Raw genomic sequence first — 23,853 nt, forward strand, 5'->3', positions numbered from 1 at the left:
CTAACCACTATAATTTTCCTACGTATCGCTGGCCGACAATGAGAAGTCACAGCCATAATGTAGAAAGGAGTCAATGTGGAAATTTATTATGGGACGAGGTCAATCTAGTTGGATCTGAAAACTTGCTTGACTTTGCTGGCTCCATTATAAAGGTGACACGTTATATCACATGAAACTCGTCCCCATACTTCTTTTCATAAATGAATCTCTGATTTGAGAAATGCCGTAAGTCAGTAATGTCAATATTGCCGTAAGTCAATGATTTGACGTTTCTCAACTCAGGGACTCTTGCTGCAGTTCGATATTGCACGAACTATTTAGCTTGACTTCTGACATCACATCCTAACGATGTAGCTACCGTTCTAGAATCAAAGCTGCGTGTAAACTCATTTTCCTCATATGCGTAACTTATGGCGTTTCTCAAATCAGCAATTCCAATATGATATCAGAGAAAAGATTACTGAAAATGTATTTACAGTAATAAGAACTCAAATTAATGTTTTATTTTTGTTAAGTTCCAATAATGGATTAGCTATCTGGAAAATGCTGTTAAAGGTGAACGATTTTACTGAATACCTGTAGTGTACCAACAGTTTTTCTGACATAATTATTAGGCCGTACACAGAGTTACATTTTTGTAGAATTACAGACATTAATTAATACCAATAGCCAATGGTCTTTATGTTATCTATTTTGATTACAAAATATGTATCAAGTATGGTAAGAACTAAGATCATCCAACAAAAACTGTATTCTGTGGTGGGTATCAACGTAGCATCCAATAAATTCATTCAAGAGAAAAGAAACAAAAATAGTGTTATTTAATTTACAAATGTCAGAGCAAGAGATATGTAATTTAATTGTGAATCAAATAACTCCAGATATATACCACATTTTAATGCTTACTTCAGTTTCGCAAAATTAAAAGGAACTCAATGAATTCGTACAATCCTGTGATGCCAATCACAAATATCAATCAGACTATCAAAATCATGTGAAATCTACATCGAAAAAAAAAAAAACAGTGGATGAAAAGAAATTTTCAAATAAATCAATAGCACGGCCAACAAGAGATGGTCTCTGACGTTTCTTACCACATGCGGTGGGACATTGCAGCCCCTACTTTGGTACTAGTGTTACCAACCACCATCACTCTGTCTTATACCATTAATTAAATTGCCACTACAGTTGCACCGAAAAAAAACCTTGACACGCGAGTAGTGGCAATGTCACTGCGAGCTGTCAGAGACGTTCTCTTACTGGACGCACTTATAAATATTGTTTCTCGTGTGGATCCATTCAACATTTGTAGAGGTTGCACTAAGCATAAGCAGATGTATCGAGGAAACATTAAAACAAATATCCAACCACAAAAACATTCCTACCAGTGTTATACTTTTAACAATAGTTCAGAAGAATATAATCAGTCATACTACAGTTTCAATTTGCCATATTCCTACCACTTGATTTATAGATACTTATAGTTCCACTAACTTTGTATTAAAATCTGATTTATATATATATATATAAAACCAGATGGTAAATATAATTGAGAACTCTTCGCTTCTGCTTGGCTAAATAGTAATATCGAGAAAACTCTTTCAGTTTCCGCCATTCTTTTATTATCCATCATTTTAGGTTGAATGTGGATTAAACAACCGGGGGATCTATCTTATTCCGCATGAAATAGTGCATAAATATTATTTATCTGTAATACCTTTATGTGATATTTAGTCAAATTGAGGATTAAGCTAAATGAAGCAAGATCCGAAGTGTTAAGCTTAAACTGCGTATGTGGATGATAAACATTTCTATAGCACAGGACGATCAAATAACTTTATTGTTATCGTACCTATTTCTTGGACACTCGTCAGCACGTTATCGCTTGAGTGGAACTGTTATCGTTTTACGAGGGCTGATCAACGCTTACGAGGGCCGAAGATTAAGACTGATTATTGTAACGCAGTTCCTTTTGTTGCAGAATGCCGGTACGATTGATAGGTGAAAGAGTTGTGTTTCATGTGTACTCTCACTAGGTGGCAGCATTGTCATATCGGTAGATTGGGAGTAATCCGCTGTTTTAGACACTGTTTCCATTTCGCCTCACAACATGCTGTGTATATGCGTACAATGGAAGTTACACGAGAAGAACAGTATGGAGCAATAAAGTTTGTTTTCGCATGAACCATACAGCTTCTGAAACATACGAAAAGCTCAAGCAAGTTTACTGTGAAAATGCATTACCTCGAACAACAATGTTTCGGTGGTTCAAAGAATTCAAAGAAGGAAGTGTTTCATGCGTTAAGCAAGGTGGACCTGGTGTTTCAGCCTCTGCTGTGACAGAAACATCAATAGTGTTGTTGTGATTGTCCATGAGGATCGAAGAGTAACATTAAGTAAACTAATTGAAGTGTTGGGAATTTCATATGGTAGTGTTTTTTCAATAATGCACGATTACCTCCATATGTCCTGTGTTTATGCCCGTTGGGTACCACGACTGTTGACTCCGGAACAAGCTTGCTTTAGCTTTTCGTATGTTTCGGAAGCTGTATGGTTCAAGCGAAAACAAAACACCATTGCTCCATACTATTCTTCTCGTGTAACCTCCATTGTATGCATATACATAGCACGTTGCGAGGCAAAATGGAAGCAGTGTCTAAAACACAGCGGATTACTCCCAACCTACCGATACGACAATGCCGCCACGTAGTACGAGTATACATGAAACACAAGTCTTTCAACTACCAAACGTGCAGGCATTCGGCAGCAAAGGAAACTGCGGTACAATAATCAGTCTCAGTCTTTGCTGATTAGCCCTCGTAGCTATCATGTTTCGGATTAATGTTTTCAACGGATAGACCATACATAATTGATATAAACTGACTGCAGTATTAATTACAGAAAAGCTAATCAATAAGTTCTTCCATATTAACTTACCAACATTGTTTCGTGATGGCATGTGTGATTGGGATTCTGACTGTGGCACACTGCGCAAATTTCTTGTCGGACGATTTCCCATAATGAAAATGTTTCTGGGCGCAATCAAAAATCGTTTCTGTGAATATGTTAAAAGTATATACTAATATTGCACATTTATGTATGAATATCTTAAGAGTACAAGGTATATACAGTAAAAAAGAAAGTACTATTATATTTATAAAGAAAACATTGCATAAAATTCTTTCTTTAATTTTCGAGACGTATTTAAGAATATCTACTTTCTTAGAAATATTAATAAATTATTTGTATTGTTCAAGCGTAGTGTTTTATCTATTTATGTTTAAAATTAACCCGACCTGGGTTAAAATCATTGTTACATCCCTTGTATTGTAGATCATTTATATGTGTTTTAAATATGAACTTTCTTCAAATATTTTTTTTTAAGAAGTGGAACAAAAGACAATTTTTGGGCATATCTTCTCATTTTTGCTCTATGGTGATTCAATATTGACAGCAGAGATGACATCTACTCTTAGGACATTGACTTATCTTCAAATATTCTCTCTCTCTCACACACACACACCCGGGAGCCCCTTCCTTAAATACGTCACTGTATATATATATATATATATATATATATATATATATATATATATATATATATATATATATATATATATATACTTAGTGTTCACTGAATTGCGACCACCCTTCCACAGAAGAAATTGTGGGCAGCAGTCAAGCTGATTACATGACTACCCCAACTGGTACATACACTCGAGGCTGCATGTTGGCGGACAGCACACTGTTATAATCGGAGTTGGGCAGGATTTATCCTTATTCTAATAGGGCATAATTGTGGGTACCTCAGCAATAGGTGTGTCAATAACCTAGACAACAATACTTGTCGAATGCGCCCGTTCGTGTGCAGAGAAGGTATATAAGGAGTGGGAAGAAAATGGGGTAACGGACTCCAGAGATGGGCCGCAGGCATGAAGTTCCCCAGCAAATGACTTCGTCGTGCTTGGGTACAGGGACACGCTAATTGGACCGTGAATGATTGGAAAAGTGTGTATTCGTCCGATAAATCACGGTTTGTGCTACTCCACTTGGGGTGTGCATGTGTCTGGCGCCAAGAGCACGAAGCTATGGACCTCTCGTACATGGTGCGTACTGTACAGACAGGTAGGGCGGCTGTATGGTTTGGGAATGTTTCTGTTGGCATGGACTGGAACAGTTGGTATGCATGTACTACAGTGAGACATCCATTGTGTACCTACCTACCAGTGTTGCAGAATCACATACACTCTACAATGCAACGCTTCTTCTTACACGAAGACAGTTTCCAGGATGACAATGCAAGGTGCCACAAAGCCAGGACTGTACTTGCATAGCTTAAGGAACATTTCACGGAGCTGTAGCATATGAATTGACTCCTAACTTATCCTGTCTTAATCCTATAGAACATTCATGGTAAGTTGTGGAACGAGCTCTTCGCACCGTGACTCCTGCACCGACATCTATGGGTTCATCCTGTTATACCATCAGGAATATATGGTGTCAGATTCCCGTGGAAACATATCAGCAACTACTAGAATCCATGCTACGCCGTGTCCAGACCACCCTTTGAGCAAAAATTAGGGATGGGCACGAGTCGAGCTAAAACCCGAATCGACTCGAAACTTGAAGCGAATTCGAGTCGAGTTCCGAGCTGAGTCACTGTTTTGAGGTCGAGTTTGAAAAATGTCTCGTTCGTTTTAACTCGTTTTGAAATCATTGCCTGATTAGACTGGAAAGCGAAAGCTATGAGAAATGTAAGCAGTAATGTGGAATATTTTTAGTGTTGCCCACGAGGTGAGACACTGCTCTCATCTTGCCTCGTCTCATTAACAAGACGACAATGGATTTTTATAACGAGACAGACTCAAATGTCTTGAGCACTAACAAGTGTATATTCTGTAGTTGTCACCACCAAGGCTGAGACCTGCACGGTGAAAGTTTTGAGCCGAAGCAGAAGCCCAACCCATGTAGGGATGTTAACCGGCTTAGCTCGGTTCAACTGAGCGAACAGCTCGAGCCGGCTTGGTCGAGATGAGGCTCCGACTCGGTTCAGGTGAGCCATCGTCTTGAGTCGGCTCGGTTGGAGTGAGCCATCAGCTTGGTTTGTTTCGGCTCGTGTCGGTTTGGGTAGGTGAGCTGTTGGCTCGGATCGAGAGGGAATGAGCTGTGAGCCGAGCCTCTCGAGCCGTTGGGAGGGAACCCTAAACCTGGACCAAGCATTTTTGAACATGTGTGGCCGGCGCCCTCTAACTTTTAACGATTTTTGGTTCGAGCCCGGATACTTGCTCTCCGGAACTCAAACCCAGAACTAGTGATGGGCAGTGGGAATATTCCCGGTGGGAAGGAAAATAAAAAATGGGAATATTTCCGGGTTTTTCCCTGGCATATAAATTCCCGGGAAGGAATTTATTACTATTTCTTTATTTTATCTTCCAAATTATAAGAACCGTAGACCTTATGCAGAGTCGTTTTGACGTCTTATTAACGCTATACTACGGGCTTGACTATCGGATGGTTATCAAAAGTGTATTCAGAGTCTCTGATTAGGACGTAGTAGTTGACGAAGTTAATCACTTGTGACTAATTAATCTAGAAAAGAGGGTACCCTTTTAGCCACGGTTTAACTTGTGCAACACATTTCGTATTTCATGTACTTTCATGTTTACAAACTACGCATGAGCACATCTACTTTTCCGTAGCTGCCACATTTATTTTTCTCACCCGATGCGTTGAGGTTATATTAGTTAATCATATCCAAATCAACTTTTTAGTTGTATTCAAAGTAGACTCTGAATACCAAAATACACACCCTCCTTAGTAAAGATCTAGTATGGCACTAACTAGTCTGTGACTAACACTTCATTAACGAATTCTCTCTGAATACCGTCCCGTGTGACTAATTACTTTATTTTCATTTATTATGATTTACTTCTAGGCTTTAAATAATTTGGAGATTTAAAAAAAAATAAAATTCGTTGACTGTACTGTATATAACTAATCATATGATTTATTAGTTCCATTTCCATTTGCACTAAAATGTAGCAAATTACTAATTTAATGATGAAAAAGAACCAATTTGTACAGTAATGTAGAAATTATGTAGGAATAGAGATGAAGCACAATTAATACACATGGAACCATCATTAGTAATAGACGTCGGTCTGTCTCCTGTCTCTGACTCGAATTTTTGAAGAGGTACTCGGACTTCTCTTACATGTGAATTAACGCATGAAATTTCGAGAAATAGGTAGGAAGAAAGGTCGTGTGTGGCAATATTACGTGCTAAATTATAAAGATATAATAAGTCAGTACATTGCAAATTTTGTGAACATAAATATGTATGCGCAAATGTTGATAAATTGGTGAGACATGTATCTTCTGGCAGTTCTCGTTTCTAATTTGTTTACAACATTTAAAAATTTAATATGTTTATAATATCAGTAGTAGAGTGAAGTCTAGAAAATCCACTTACTTATAAATTTAAACTGTTTAGCGGTGTAAAATTATGTGGACTTACTATACCATTTTTTCCACATATTTACTTTCATAGAACATATTGTAAGTAAATATACATTTATGTGTACTCTCTAAATATAATAAAATATTAATAAAGTAACATAGTACCGTTCAGAATATACATTTTAAAGAACCCTCTGGAGACAACTGTAATAATATACTGTGATAAAAAACGAGTTTAACTTAGAAATCATAATATAGTAATAGAATGCAATTTTTTTAGCGATTGTACATAAATTCCCGGAAAAATTCCCATTTTGGGAATCTTCCCGGGAACATTTCCAGGGAATATTCCCGAAAAATGTGTTTCTGGGAATTTACCCACTACCCAGAACCTTGTGAACGATGTCCTTGCCTCCTAGACTTCACGACTACCGAGGTCAGCAGTCAACTAGTTTTTAGTATTCAGATACAAACCACCTATCTTTCATGTTTATACACGGTGTTGTAATAATAATAATAATAATAATAATAATAATAATAATAATAATAATAATAATAATAATAATAATAATAATAATAATAATAATAATAATGTTATAGCAGTAGTAGTAGTATTGATAAGTATTGATAATAATTATATTGTATGTGTAGGATACTTGAAGAAAGCACTTGAAACTACAAACATTATTTGGCTCGATTTGGCTCGTTTTGACTCGACTTGACTCGAAACTCGTCTAGCGTCTCGTCTCGCGTCTCGCATAAAGTTTTCACTCTCGTCTCGTGTCTCGTCTTGCAAATGCGAGACGAGACGCGAGGCGAGACGAGACTTCTCGCGTCTCGCGTGCATCCCTAATAATTAACCTATTTATATAATTACCCATACACAAAAATAGCGACTATTAAGCTACATTGGACAAACGTATGTTTCAACTTTCTTTTTGTAATTCCCAATTCACTACCATACCAACTATATGTTTCAAATTTGCTCTTGTAATTACCATTTCTCACCCATACTGACATTAGCCTACGTTGAGCCAACGTATGTTTTAAGTTTATTTTTGAAATTACCAATTCTAAATCATACCGACCATTAGTCTATGTTGAGCAAAGGTATGTTTTAACTTACTTTTATGATTACCAACTCACGATGATACCGACCATTAAGCTACGTTGGGCCAACGTATGTTTCAACTTTATTTTTGTGATCACCAATTCCCAACTATACCGACCACTAACCTAGTTGAGCCAACGTTTGTGTCCCAATTTTATTTTTGTAATTACCAATTCCCAACCATGCCGACCATTAGCCACGTTGGTAAAACGTATGTTTCAACTTTATTTTGTAATTACTAATTCTCAACCATGTTGACCGTTAGCCTACGTAGGTCCTACCAAGTGTACTGCTAGGGAAAAAACCGGAAGTAGTACTTATCTACCACTTCCGGTGTTAATAGAGGGATAACAGTGGAAATGGGATATATTCTACGTATAGTGAATTTATATTAACTAATAATTTCTCTTTAACTCTTAACTTTTTTTCTCCTATGGTAATTCAATATTGAATACAAAGTCATCAATTGAGAGATGATATCTACTATGACTATACGCCGACTTTAAAAGCATTTATCACAGTGGGCCACATTGCCTAACGGTTTGCGTCAATGCAATCCTAAATCTGCATTTCAGTTTGTGATAATAGGCATTGTAGTTATAATTGAGTTTTGTATGTTTTGCATTGGGTTTCGCTCCACAGGTGAAGTGTCAAACGGAATAAGGCCAATTATTCTGGACATTTGTTCTATGAAATTCCAATACAGAAATCGAAAGTTAAATCTACGGTGTCCGTTTTCAATAGAGTATCAAATGCTGAAAACAGAAATGATTAAATTTATCGTTTCCATTTTCAGTAGCAGATCAAATACTGAAATTGAAAATGATAAAATCTATCATTTTTGTCTACTATAGAGATCGGATACAAATATCGGTAGTCGTTAAATGCACCATTGTTGTATTCAATAAAGGATCCAGTACTGAAATCGGAAGTGTTTAAATCTACCATTTCAATTTCTATTAGAGTATCTAATGCTGGAAGCAGAAGTGGTTAAATATATAATTTTCGTTTTCAACACAGAATTCAATGCTGAAATCAGAAGTGATTAAATCTACTATTTTCGTGTATAATGGATGATTAAATACTAACTTGGTTAGGGGGTAAAGCTACAATTTTCATTTTCAATATAATATCCAATCCTAAAATTGAAAGTAATTTAACCTACCGTTTCTGTTTTCAATGCAGGATCCATCCTGAAATCAGATGTGGTTAAATCTACAACTTCCATTTCCAATAGAGGATCCAATACTGAAATCGGAAGTGGTTAAATCTGCAACTTCCAATCTATAAGAGGGTTCAATACTAAAACCGAAAGTGGTACATCTACCACCTCTGTTTTCAACATAAAATTTAACACTGAAATCGAAATTGGTTAAATTTACTATTTCTGTCTTCAATAGAGAGATAATGAAAGAGGAAGAGCTATTCTTGGAATGCTGAGTTCACTTCAAGAAACCATTTCACGTTCACTTACCGTTTTTGTTCTATGTTATGAAAATCTAATATTGAAACTAGAAATAGTGGATTCCTTCTATCCTTTTCCGATTCGGATCCTTCGGATTCATTTTTGTCAAACATAAGCATATATATAAGAGTTTAAAAGGTACCATTTGCCCACCTGCCCAGAGATGGCGTGGATCAATGAAAACTTGACCCATGACCCCATTGACCCACCGCCTACCGTGTCCCACTCGGACTCAGCACCTACCGAAACTCATCGTCATCAACTCTGACCCATGATTCACACCCGAAGTTCGAATTTCTACGTTCAATCGTTCAAGAACCGCTCTTGTTACAATACCCGTGGATCTGACTTCTACGATATAAAACGACAAAGTGTTTTTCATGAGCCACATTACGGTGAATTTCAATTTAATTATCATATATAATTATTTCCTTGATAAATTACAGATATTTTTCAGTGGAAAATAGGATGAAATTTGAAAGTCTCCAATCAAGGTAAACGAGGTCAAAGTAAAGGAAAAAAATATAAAATTCGATTGTGTCTCCAATGCCAAGTACTAACTTCTATTGCTATTATTAAAATTACAAGTATCAATATCCAAACGTGCCTGAAGCTCTTTTTTCACTTTCAAGGTAGGGTATCCCAGTGTAACATACCGATTGCAATAAGATTGCACAGCCATAGAGAACATCGAAAAGAAGCGACACATATATATATATATATATATATATATATATATATATATATATATATATATATATTTTATATCGGTCAACAAGCGCATTAAAAGGGTCAAAACGAGATTATGTGGAATATAGCGAGAACGAGAAGAGATATCGGGAAAGGTTAAATGAACGAAATACTACCCATAGTCGACGCAAGGCAATAAGGTAGAACACACCCATGCGAAGAAAGCAGAACATCCGGAAATGGACCAATCATGTGTACAACATTGTCACGATATGTTACGGAAATGAGCGAAAAGGGTGGTAAGAAGCAAGAAGAAAGAAGAAAATAAAAGAAAACACGTTTTTTTTTTTGCTTTGGCTGCATACATCGCCCGTATGCGAAAGAGACGCAGATTCATCTCTATACACAAAGATGCGAGAACACGAAGGAAGGATGCAAACACCATTTGTATAGACAGCCAGCGAGACAGTACAGCGCAGTGGGTTGCATATATCGCGTAATTTTAACGATGATGGGATGGATGTTGGATACGAAAATGTGAAAGCAGTAGTAACACAAAAACAGAAATGCTAGTATTACTATTATGTTGTACGCGTATTTTCGTAGTGATGTAATATCGATACTCATACGTGGTACTGATATTACTGTTGCTGTTTATCTTACGTATGTAGATCCCTGCTATTACATTCTATTGTGCTATTTATTTCTGTTCCCATTACGAGATATATGCAACCCACTGCGCAGTACTGTCTCGCTGGATGCCTATAGGAACGGCGTTTGCATCCTTCCTGCGTGTTCTCCCATCCTCGTGTATTGAGATGAATCTGCGTCTCTTTTGCATACTGGGGATGTATACACCCAAAGCAAAAACACGTATTTTCTATTTTATTTTCTTCTTTCTTCTTGTTCCTTACTACCCTTTTCGCTCATTTCCGTAACACATTTTGACAATGTTTTACACATGATTGGTCCATTTCCGGATGTTCTGTTTGCTTTCTTCGCATGGGTGTGTTCTACCTTATTGCCTTGCGTCAAGTATGGGTAGTATTTCGTACATTTAACCTTTCCTGATATCTATTTTCCACATAATCTCATTTTGACCCCATTTTTATGTAACTATTTGACCCGTTTAATGCGCTTGTTGGCCTATATATATAAAAAAATACGTGTCGTTTCTTTTCCGATCTTCTGTACATTTGTGCAATCTTATTGCAATGGATGTATTACACCGGGGTACCCTGCCTTGTTAGATATACTCATCTTAGGTAAGTAAATAGAAACAAATGGAAAAGGAAGATAAATCAAAGCCTTGAAAGTAAAATGTGAACAAATTCACCAATGTTCAGAATATACTATCTACAATGCACTGATTGAGCAGATTGGGTCACGTCCTGCTGACCCACAACCCACAAGTTACGATACTGACGAATATATATATACGAATATATATAAATTCAGGTTAGTAGTTATTCTAACGAAATATTTACAAAGATTAGACAAAATTTGAACAGAATGTCTTATTTTTCTCTTGTCGTACTGAGTTTGCTTCTTGTTCCGAATTATAGCTCAGCTAACATTACGTTCATCAATTTCTTCATACGGTTTCTTCATAGTAGCTGCATCTTTATGAAAGCTTTCTCCGCGATCGTCCGATATACCCTATCTGGACAATAATACCAACATCTAAAAGTAATAATACCAACTCTTTCAACAAATCCACTATCGTTGCCATTAACAATGACTATTATTCATATGTTCAAATTATAAATTGCTGGAGTTACTGGAAATTTACTGGAGAACTATCTCTGACAGTGAAATTTCGATTTCAGCTTTGAATTTACTTCTGTAAATGTCTCATTTTTCATTCACGTTATCCATATGTTTAAATTATAATGGGTGGGATCACTGAAAATTCCTGGACAGCGAAATTCTCATATCAAATTTGAATATATCGCTGTAAATACTTTATCATCCATATGTTCAAATTATAGTATAATTACTGAGAATTATTTACTGCACTATTTGCACTATCTCTGATGCAAATAAACTAAACTCATATTTGAAAACAGCTCCGAAATCCCTATAAGAATCAAATTTTCTCCAGAAATCAGACTATTTTTGTAACAATATAATCTGCACATGTTTAGTTTGAAAGACTGCGTTATGAGAAGTAAATTATTTACGTACAGTAAAAAAAAGATTTCGAAATATGAAGTCTGCTATTAAGATTGGTTTTTGCAATCAGACAAGACGCTCTTATAGTGTACATAATACGAGGCACGTCCAGAAAGTAAGTTCCGTTTGGTAATAAAATTAAATTGTGTACAGATACAGAAAAAAATATTTATTGCACAAAATTCTATAACTTTTAAACTACTTTTCCACATAACTGCCGAAATTTTGCAGGCATTTGTCATAGCGTGGCACAAGGTTTTGTATACCTTCTTCATAGAAGTTTGCCGCCTGTGTCTTCAACCAGTTGGAAACAATTTCTTTCAGCTCGTCGTCATTGTTGAAGTGTTGATCGTGAGATTTGGGGAAATTCCATACCGAGAGCACTAATTGTAAACCTGCGGTTTTCCTGGATCTTGTCATCAATCGCGTGAACCAGTTCTTCTGTAACCAAAGATGGATGCCCACTTCGTTCTTCATCGTGCACGTCACTACGTCCTTCATTGAATTGTCGGACCCATCTTCTCACCATTGAATCACTCATCGCATTTTGTCCGTAAAATCGCAAATTTGCCGATAAATTTCACTTGGTTTCACTTTCCTCGCATTCAGAAAACGAATCACCGCTCTGATTTCACCAGCGGCGGGATTTTCAATCAACACCGACATTGTAAACAAGCACAACAAGGCGTACGTGACTGACAGCGATCTCCAAATGGCGCACGTTTCTTCTCCCTGATACAGAGCGTCTACCGCGCATGTGCGGAACTGCGATCGCAGCGCTGCAGCGGAGATAAATTGAAACGGAACTTACTTTCTGGACGTGCTATGTATTTACATTCACAGTGATACACCATAAGTAAAGCAATGCAATTTGTAAGTATAATTTAGTATAATCAATTCACTCATATAGAGAACATGTTAACATCAAAATCTTTGCTGAATGATGTACAGAGAAGAAGGAATTGGAAGATTGAATACCTTTCCTAACTCTTTACATTACATGCATACATCTGCAGATAACATGAACAACACGAATAACGGATCAAAAAACATAGAACAATTTGTAAATGTAATCATAGACAAGTAATACTAATTATTACTATATATACCTTCTGTTTAATCGGATCTTTCATTGTATTTCCATTTTATCAACAATTCGAATAATCCAACTTCATCTTCAGCATCAAGGACATAAAATAATGTATTTTCTAACGATTCGCTCACAATTATTTAATATTTGATTATTCAATCTAAGAATTTTGTTGCTATGACTGTTTTAAAAATGTGTAACAATAAAGCTCTAGATATTACATTAAATCACTGTATCTTTACAATTTTTTACGTATCAAGTCTGTTGGGTGTCCTTTGTTTCATTATTATGAACGTAAAAATAGTGGGCCTTATGCAGGGTCGTTTTGACGCGTGATTAGTGCCATGCTAAAGAGTTCGACTAACATAAGATTCTTGCCGTAGTCAAGCGTTTAGTATAACTCTAATCATAAGTCAAAATGACTCTCCATAAGGCGGAGTGATTTTATATGTTTTTTTTTTGTTTTTTTTTTGTTTTTGTTTTTTAAATTGTCACGTCAGATTCAAGATCCTAACTTCAGAACTAGGGGTATCTGCTCAGCACCTACGCAATACAGAGAAAAAAGAAAGGAGTGGAAAATTATTCGTCGTATTTCTTAAATGAGTGCTTGACATTCTCATAGACTGATAGAGGAGATATAATATTTTAATATTTGAACTAAGGACAAGCCTTTCATTTCGATTTGCTGTATTGTATATATTACCATTATACAAAAATACAGCATGGCCCTAAATTTTGTTTTCTTTAACTAACTTATGTATTAATTTGCTATCTTTCTTGTTAAAATCTGCAAATCAATAGGTTACTGTTGTAACGGGTCGTTTCTACCTCTCCGATAAGACCACATGGAAACGTTCAATGAATCTTGTTGTTGTCATAAAAAAAAAAATCTTGAAAACCTACCATATTTCTCCATGTCAACAGAGTCTTGAAAGAGACATTTTTTTTTTTACCCACCTTGCAAGGAGTTGAACCATGTGCAACTTTCTGGGACGTCTTGCTTGCTACCTGCTATAACCCTCCCGCTGACATAAAGGAAAAATCAGTTTCCCCGCTTCCGAAACAACGGATTATTTTGGACAGGGAGGGGAAGTGCGCCAAAATACAGGTTTTTAATGAGGAGGTTCACTGTTTGTCCACTAGAGCGCAGTACTGCATTTGTGGCAATACCTTTCTTGCTTTCAGGAAGTTGTAACATGTAAAGAGTAAATAGAAAGATCGGGTTGCAATTTTTTTTATGACAGCTACAGGATTCATTTAACGTGGCAATATGGTCTTACGGAGTAATACATAATGAACTATTTTGTTAATTTTCATTTTAGTTTCAAATTTTAAAATGTCGACTGAATTACATTTATTTTGTTATTTGTTATACGCCGACATTAGTCAACCTGTGCTTTTTGTGTTCATTTATTGTTTATTTATAATCTTTATGTCTAATGAAATTCAAATTTAATGCTGTGTTAATGTTTCTAACGATGGGCTACAATATTCTGTATCTGCACCTAGAATGTTGTAAATTGACTTTCTAGGAGAATCTTTGAAAGTTTTGTAACTAAAAAAAAAAAAAAAAAGTAGAGTAACTAATTTTTCTCTACATTTTACATGAACCGACAGCTGGCTAGGATAGCGCGCGAAAAATAATACAGGGTAGCGCGCAAACACTGAAACACTTGGGGTCGCCGTAAATGCACACAGTTACTATGATATGAAATATTTAAGTACCCACAAGTTACTGGTTATTCATTTATACTGTAGTTCAGATTAGGAAATGGTATTGACTGTTGACTATTACGAATGTAACTATATGCATATTCTCCGTTGACTAATATAAATGTTTCTTAAAAGAAGAATGAATATATTAATTAAGTCTACGTACGATTATTTAGTGGCATATTGCTATAGTACTGCAATGATGAACAGAAGCAATTATATCTGAAGTCAAGTCAAAAGAATTAAGATTATATGAATTGCAACAGAGATGATATACAAATATGTTTGTAATGCTCACATTGATTTAATGATCGTTAGATGGTCCGTTCGTGCTACATAGCTGTAACAGTTTGTCACGTGTTTGGTATACTTACTTGAAATATTGCTATCTACAACTTAATTATGTGTACATTAAATTCTGGTTTACATATTACATCCTATTATCCACTTTCTTCCGAGGGCCACACCGTCTTAGTTCCGAGCCTCGCAATCTTGATATAGTCCTGAATGTAAAGAAATTTTGTTGTTCAAAAAGTAAATCAGGACTAATTTAACAAAATTAGTTACTCCCTTCGGCCTTCGTCTACATGAGGAAGAGGAGAGTGTACTACTCTATTCAGAATAGCTTGATAAGGTCTATGATGGGGAATTAGAACCATAGAAGCACCCTGATTACGCCACCATACATTCAGTCAGAAGTATTTTCCACTTAAAAAAAAAAAAACTACACTTTCGTTCAAAAATACTTAAAACTGCATTTTCAGCTGAAACAATTTTCAAGAATTTCCGAAAAAGGAGCTCGGGGCTCCTGCTAAGCCCGAAGGTTCCCCAAAACTCGCGCTTGTACACTTAACCGTAAATTAGAGCACCCCTACCGATTTTCAAGAAGGACGCTCCTGTTTGGTACTGTGCTAACGTTTCTGCAAACAGCAGAAAACAAAATGGACACTGGAACTGTACACAATATTATTATTATTATTATTATTATTATTATTATTATTATTATTATTATTATTATTATTATTATTATTATTATTATTATTATTATTAGTTGAACGCTTTCACTCACCGTCAAGACGTTCTTTTGACAGGAGCGGCTCCAGAAATTTCTCGAGCTAGGGGAGCAGATCTGGATATATAAATAGGGTGTTTCAAAACAACATCGACAACGTTTGGGTTTCTAGCTGTAAAACAGCACTTTTCTCCATGAGCCCATATGCACTTTTTCTCATTTTGGTGCTAGGAATCACGTTCCAAACGTTGTCCGTGTTGTTTTAAAACATCCTATATATATCCAAAAGAAGCAAAAAATGTCTAGAAAACAGAGAGCATGAAACGTGTATTTCAAGAGTTTTAAGATGCCGAAAACGACGAAAAATAGCTCCATAGCTCCAGAACTATTGAACCTATCGTAATAGGATCAAGGACTTATACTGGAACTAGAGTACACTTTATCTAAATATCTATGTTTCAATATCCTCAGGTAAAGGAGGAATGAATTCAATAGAGGAAGTTGGGATACAAACTACAAAGATACACTTTTAAGTACCGTAACAGCACAAGATGTGCTAGGCATATGCTATTTAGGTGTCCCAGCTACTTTTTAGGTACCCGACACTTGGTACATATGATATTCATGTGCTAAGTATGTACTTCAGCTACCTATTATTTTAGGTACTTGTTACACCTAATTGATATTTGCAACTATATACCACAAATATAGCATTTATATACCTGGCTCAGTTTCGCACTCTGTCATTTGTTTTTATGTCGTCATTTGGAACATATATCTGTCATGTTCTAGGTACGTCCTTTAGGTCATATTGTTCCAGATACCCTAACAGCACAAGATGTGCTAGACATTTGCCACTTAAGTATTCTAAATTCATATCCCATATTTAATGCATTTGTTGCTTCATTTTCTAAGCGATTATGTACTAGAAGCAATAAATGCATCTACTTTATTAGTTGGCAACTGTTGCCGATCATTTGAAAGTAAATATAGAAGAACTATGAAATAAAGTAAATAGACACTCGTCAATTTGTTATAAAATTAAATGGCGAGCAGAATTTATCTGATCCCAAACGGTTATAGTCGAATATATGCGGCTAAAGGAGCACTCTGATTAGCCGAATACAAAAGACCTCAATAATTTATATCTCTCTGTGCAAAAATCAATTATAATTATTATGCCCCTTATCGCAAATTAAAGATCAGAGTTAGGATTACATTGACGCAAACCGTTACAGAAGGGTACTTTCAGAATTTTCGCTCTTCAATTGATTTTCCCCCAAAACTCAATAACACTATGTATGTCCTACGAGTACAACCGAACTCTACGATTGGGATCAAACTTGGCACAGTGGTAGACTTTGAGCTGCTATATAAGTTTCTGAATTATTATGTTGGGCAGGCTTACAGTTCCGGGTTATGAATAACCAAATTTTGCGTACGAAAACAAGAAAACCAAATGCATCCGATTGGAATCAAACTTGGCACAGTAGTAAAACTTCACCTATTATAGAATACGCTGCTGAAGTCGTCTGCTGTGAATTTTACTGGGCGCAGCCATATTGGTTACAAACAATCTGTTACCAAGGAACCAAGGTGGTTGCTAAGGCAGTTTCAATGGCGTTGTATGTGGTAGTTGTGACGGTTGTGAAAGACTAACTTAAAGTTATGAATATGAGGCTACATATTTCACGAATAGCAGTGAATATATTTACTTTATACTTATAGAAAGGCTATATTTATCATATGAAACAAAATTGCTCTACATTTTAATTCCTTCAATCGCCAATAACTTGCTGGACAACAAGTGAGAGAATCCCATGCATGTACAGGAGCACTCCTTAATAATAATTTTAGATTGAGTTTAATTAAAATTATTGAAAATTGTTATGCTATATACTTCTGTCATATTGTTTGTTTAGCTTCAGTGAAAATGTTTAATATGGAAGAAACTTGATTTTTATAAAATTAGTAATCAAATATTCGGAACAAAGGAGTACAGCGCTAGAATAACCAATGCATTTTAAAGTACACAATTACGAATACATAATCTCTGAAACTTAGCATCTTCGTGGAAATAATTTCCTAATTTATTCTTCATCCTTTTGTTAGCGGGTGTTCACTCTTGGCTTGGTACTGTTAAAGTTGAAATGCATCACCAGAAATAATTAAATAATTTAAAAGGTATAACTCTCTAGCTATCCTATATAATGTTCTAATGTTATCTGATTTTTTTTTTTTTTTTTTTATTTGCGTCTACCACAAACCGCGTACAGATTTGTAACATGCCAGCGTATACATGTATTAAAATTCATAAGGAGAATACGTACCAACTTACGCTGGGTGGTCACTTCACGTAACACTACATCTACGATGATTAAGGGCAGCTTGAAGCTCAAGCGCATATAAGGATGCATCTGTAGGGAGCAGACAGATCAGTGAAGTTGGGTATGCATGAAAGATAGGTACGAAAAGCGTACACTAGCCAGGGCTAGTAATCACTACAAGTGGATTTGCATTTCAATTTCTTAGTAACCATGGCACATTTTTAACGCTGTTTCTATATTCTCCCTTTACATAAATAATTTTCTTGCACAGAAGTATTTTCGTAGATTAGACAAATTTTACACATAATTTTTTTTTTTTAAAAAAAATCCTGTAATTTTCATGCGTACTTAGCGTAGATCGATAGAATCGAACAATTATATTTTATGTCAAACGGGATGAGACAAAGTAACAAGTCCGCTTTAAACTTTACTATATTACCTGTACTATACTCTTACCAACATTCATATGCGATAAGGTACGGTTAAGTTAGCTTGTGATTGCTTAAATGCGGTTGTCTTACATATATGTGTAACGCCGATTTACTAATTTTAAAATCACCCATTGCCTGTAAATTGTATCGAGTTTCAAACTTTTACACATATATGTAACCACAAAGGTAAACTTGTTATCGAACTTACGCTGGTGAGAATCGGAAAGAGCGGAGGCAGGTGAGAATCACACTCCATGCTGAGGCAGGCATTGTTCGAAGATTATAGTATGCCTTTAAGGCTGTTGCTACCTCTTCTCTGAGTCGAGTTTTCCCCTATCTAATAACATTGGAACTTTTTTCGTGTTTTTCTCAGCAAGCAATGAACAAATCCTTATAAAAATTTGCATAGAGTCAGGTCGATAATAAAGAATTCGTTATATGAGCTTATAATTTTACTAAAAGCCTCCAATTAAGTTATCCATTCCCCCCTTTTTTTCATGTGAAGATTTGCAACAGTGCGATCTCTGCTTCTCCCTGTTTGTATTAGCAGCGTGAGGGAAATTCGGGCTAGCCATTTAAAACAGGTTTTTAAACTCTGTCCATATCACATCTGTGGAATGAAATTTTCTAGCCCTCTCGTCCTTTTCGAGGACAGATTTATGGCACTGAGAAGGAGGGGGCGCTCTTTATTTTCTTTGCTAAACCTATTGCTTTTAGTATATTCGTCTAGTCTCATTCGGAGTTCTTGTGGTTACTTTCAAACATAGCAAGATGCCTCTTGCGTCTCATGTATTTCAGTCTTATACCTGGTGATTGGTTATACAAATATAAATTAGCAGACGATTGTGATAGCAGATAAATTTCCTGTGTGGGGGCCGCGGTGGCTCAGTGGTAGAGCGTTCATCTCAGTTGCATGGGGTTCTTGGTTTGATCCCAGCTCGCGCTAAGTGAACTTTGTGGTGGACAAACATCGTGTGCATGGGTTTTCTCGGGGTTCTCCTGTTTTCTCCTACTTTCTTCATTCCACCATTTCATTCATTACTTATCATCACTATCTCCTTTAGCCTAACCGGCATAACTGTGGGACGTAAAACTTACAGATTTCATTTTATTTTCAAATTTCCTGTGTGAAATAATAATAATAATAATAATAATAATAATAATAATAATAATAATAATAATAATAATAATAATAATAATTATTATTATTATTATTATTATTATTATTATTATTATTATTATTATTATTATTATTATTATTATTATTATTATTATTATTATTATTATTATTATTATAGGAAATTCTTGGCACAAGAGATTGTAACGAGCAAGGAATATCAGTGCGGCTTGGCACTAGTAATTTAGTTAAAATTTGTAGTCACCACATCGGTTCCTCCTTGCCGGTGTTTCCTTGACCAGAGACTGGCCGCACTGCCGACACCAGTGGGGTTTTCACATTGAAAACACCAGCGCTCTTTGACTTTTGTAACCTTACGGAAACAGGTAAACCAGTGGAGATAGCATTTTGGAATAATTATATATGTGTATATGCAGACCCGTATTCAGGAGGATCTAGGGGTTTGCCTCCCTAAATTTTCGCTGGCCTCCCTAAACTTTTCACGGTAGGCTTGCAAATGAAATATAATATGGTGATAAACTATGATATGGTTGGATCGTGCTCCCCTAACTTCAGCCGCCCCCCTACATTTTTGGGCTGGCTACCGGCCTCTGTATATGTATTTGAAACTGTGAATAGTAGTATAGAATGTTTATGCTAAATAATAGTAATTTCATTTTTACCACATACGAAGGAAATTTAGAAATAAACTTTTTTGTTACACAAATGTGTTCTTAGCGTGAATGCTGTCGAATTCTATTCCTAATGATGACAGATTTTTCGGTGTTGTTTCAGTATCGTGAGGCAACTGGGAAACTGAAGAACTGACCACACATTACCCTTCTAACAGAGCACATTTGTAGGAAAAGTTAAGTGTAATATCAGGGATTCTTTTACTAAACAGAAAAACATCTATACATAATGAAATATGTAGTGTTAATGTAGATACAAACGTCATTTTCTTGGTAACGTCTTTTCTTGGTTATTACTTTACGAAATATGAATAGGGACTTATTTCTTGGTAACAGGGAATAGGGACTTATTAGTGTTACCTGCTAATAATAACCTTGTAACTTACTCATTCTAAATAAGAAATATTTATTTTCCAGATGGTGAACGCGAAATTTCATCTATAGCTACAACATATATATATATATATAGTACAACACATATTAACAGAATAATTTTAATTTTATGCATTATTTTTTCATGCTTCATTTTAAAATATAGGGCTTTTTTTGTTGAGGTACATCAATTTGTCATTGTCATACATATTAAACTAAAGCATTACCGTATGAGTATAAAAATATGTGATGGAATACTTCGTTACATCAAGCCACAACATTATGTAAATGAAGTTATTAAAAAATAATAAACAAGCAGTATAATCAAAATGCTAAATATCACCGAAGCACTATTCACAATTTAAATATCTATGAGCATACTCCAAAATCCCTAGGTAAGTTTCTACATTGAAAAAAAAGTAAACAAAATTCACAAGGCCACGCTAAACATAAATACAGGAAAAGTTAAATTAAAAAAAAATGTTATCAGTAAAATTTCTACTCTTTCCCTCCAAAATTATGTCTCAAATCAAGTAAGTAACTTGCTTAAATTATACTGGTCTATGACTTTTTAATTTTGTTGATAAGTGGTCAAAGTTACACTCGAAGTATTGACTTCAATCAATACAAATAAATCAAACAAACACTAATATTTCACATTTATTTATACAATGAGTATGTCATAGTTTTTTTAAAAAACAATTTTCATTTCACGTATAAATTTTAAAGAAATAATTCGGTTTCAAATGTTACTTTCACGCAAAAAAAAAAAAAAAAAAAGAAAGAAAGAAAAGAAAAGAAAAGAAAGAAAGAAAGAAAATATACTATGGTAAATTAAAGTGAGATTACAGTGTTACGTTAGTTCAAATAAGATGTTAACGAAATTTTGCGGACAACTCTCGAAACTTATCTCAGAAGCAACTTTAAAAATTGACAAAAGTTATAGATATACTTCATGAGTGAGTAAAGAAAGAATACAAATGTAGATTAAAAAGAGATCTTTTTTTAAAAAAATCTGCAGTTAACAGGAATATAGTTAACAAATCTAAAAGATTCTATAAAATAGATTTAAACAAATCTTCAATCAGATCAATTGATTCCCTAAATTTTCTTTGTATCACCTTATATATAAATAAGTAAAAAAAAAGAATTTTAGGAATAATCCAAAAAATGGATCAAAAGATAGCGATCTTGGCTAAGAATTTTAAAAATGATCCAAAAATGCATAAAAAGATTTCGATCTTGCCAAATAATTAGTTTTTGGATCAGGGGCCACAAAAGTTAGCAACGGTTCCTAAATCGAGTTTTCGCATTTTCTACGGAATTAGCACATCATACTGAGTAAATTGTTAGTTTGGGTTTGGCTACACTACCTGTAGTTCTCCAGATATAAGGCTACAAGAAAATGTTTGATTGTATGAAATATATTGAATTTTTTGGATCAGGGTTCACAAAATTTTTGAATGGGTCCTAAATCGAGTTTTCGTATTTTTTACGGAATAAGCACATCATGCGGGTTAAGTTGTTACTTTTTGGTTTGGCTATACTATATGTAGTTCTCAAAATATGGGACGTACAAGAAAATGTTTGAATGGGTGAAATATATATTGATTTTTTTGGATCAGGGCCCACAAATTTTTTGAATGGCAGCTGAATCTTTTTTTTTTTTTTTTTTTTTTTTTTACGGAATAAGCACATCATGCTGAGTAAATTGTTAGTTTTGGTTTGGCCACACACTTTGTAATTGTCAAAATATGGGGCGTACAAGAAAATTTTTGATTGAATGTAATATATTGAATTTTGTGGATCAGGGCCCACAAAATTTTTAAACGGTCCTTAAATCGAGTTTTTGTATTTTTTACGCAATAAGCACATCATACTAAGTTAAGTCATAGTTTGGGTACGCTATATGTAGTTCTCGAGATATAAGGCCTACAAGTAAATTTTTGTGTGAAATAGATTGCATCTTTTGATCCAATAGGGTCTAAATGTATACAATATATTGGTGTTGTTGTCCATTATTATGTTTGATATAAATCTATAGTTGACTGGTAATAGGTGCTGTTTTGAGCACTATTCGTTGTTACAAACGATACACTTTATTTTAAATTGAAATATAATAAATAAAATATAAATAATACGTCACTATAAAAGTAGCTTTTCTTTTAGCAGTATAGAAGTTTATTATAAATACCTCATATATAGATAAAATGGGCACTGGAGTCAAGAAAGGTATGTCTCTTCATGTTTTGAAAAATGTAATAATAATAATAATAATAATAATAATAATAATAATAATAATAATAATAATAATAATAATAATAATAATAATAATAATAATAATAATAATAATAATAGTGATAAAGTGACATTCGCTTTCGTATACATTAAAAGTATCTTTATTCAATAGAGACAGTTCGCTTCTAATTACTTATAACTGTCTATACTTGACGGGGGGAAAAGCTAATGTAAAGAAGAATGGATCTGTTCTCGCTGTGTTTATTTTTTTCTGCTTTCAGCAAAGAAAACGTACTCCAACGCCTTCTCACTGAAATGCCATAAATATGTCATTGTTGAAAAGGGTCCCCTCACAGCTGTGGACAATGTTGAAACTTCAAAGTAACCCTCAGTTACTCGCCGCAACCTGCTAGAAGAGAGAACGCAGTGTCGTCAATGCGTTGTTGCAAATCTTCACATGAAAAAAAGGGGGGAATGGATAACTTAATTGGAGGCTTTTAGTAAAATTATAAGCTCATATAACGAATTCTTTATTATCGACCTGACTCCATGCAAATTTTTGTAAGGATTTGTTCATTGCTTGCTGAGAAAAACACGAAAAAAGTTCCAATGTTATTAGATAGGGGAAAACTCGACTCAGCGAAGAGGTAGCAACAGCCTTAAAGGTGTGATTCAATTATGAGTTTACTAGGAAAGGATTTTACAGTGTTCTGAGTATTAATATACAGTATATTAAACAGTGAAAATAGCCAAATGTCACAAACAAACAAATAAAAAAAAGGTAGAGCAAGAGAGCTTTGGTAATATGTTTTTTAAAAATTTCTTTGTGGCAGAATATTCAAGGAGAGAAAGTGTTCTTCGAAAAGATTGAGATATATCTGCTCGCCCAATAAGTAATTAATCATTATATCGCTTGTTGTACAGTGTGGCTTTGTTTTTGTTTCTCTTTAATACGTTATAT

The 23,853-nt window shown here is 34.9% G+C and overlaps 1 protein-coding gene across 3 annotated transcripts in view; it reads right to left on the reverse strand.

Moving 5' to 3' along the window:
• Positions 1-13,149, reverse strand: part of LOC145683535 (phospholipid scramblase 2-like) — a 78,882-nt gene extending 65,733 nt beyond the window's left edge. For all 3 annotated transcript variants that reach the window (XR_014131139.1, XM_081754881.1, XM_081754879.1), the window contains exons 1-2: positions 13,010-13,149; positions 2,938-3,055 (exon numbers count right to left, since the gene is read on the reverse strand). Coding sequence is in view for 2 of the 3 variants with exons in the window: in XM_081754881.1 (XP_081611007.1) it covers positions 2,938-3,055; positions 13,010-13,033 (142 nt within the window). In the remaining variant the exon portion in view is untranslated. The remainder of the gene's footprint in view (positions 1-2,937; positions 3,056-13,009) is intronic.
• Positions 13,150-23,853: the final 10,704 nt, after the last annotated feature.

Source organism: Thermobia domestica, chromosome 4 (assembly GCF_964235325.1).
Source record: "Thermobia domestica chromosome 4, izTheDome1.hap1.1, whole genome shotgun sequence".
NCBI classification, from domain to species: domain Eukaryota; kingdom Metazoa; phylum Arthropoda; class Insecta; order Zygentoma; family Lepismatidae; genus Thermobia; species Thermobia domestica.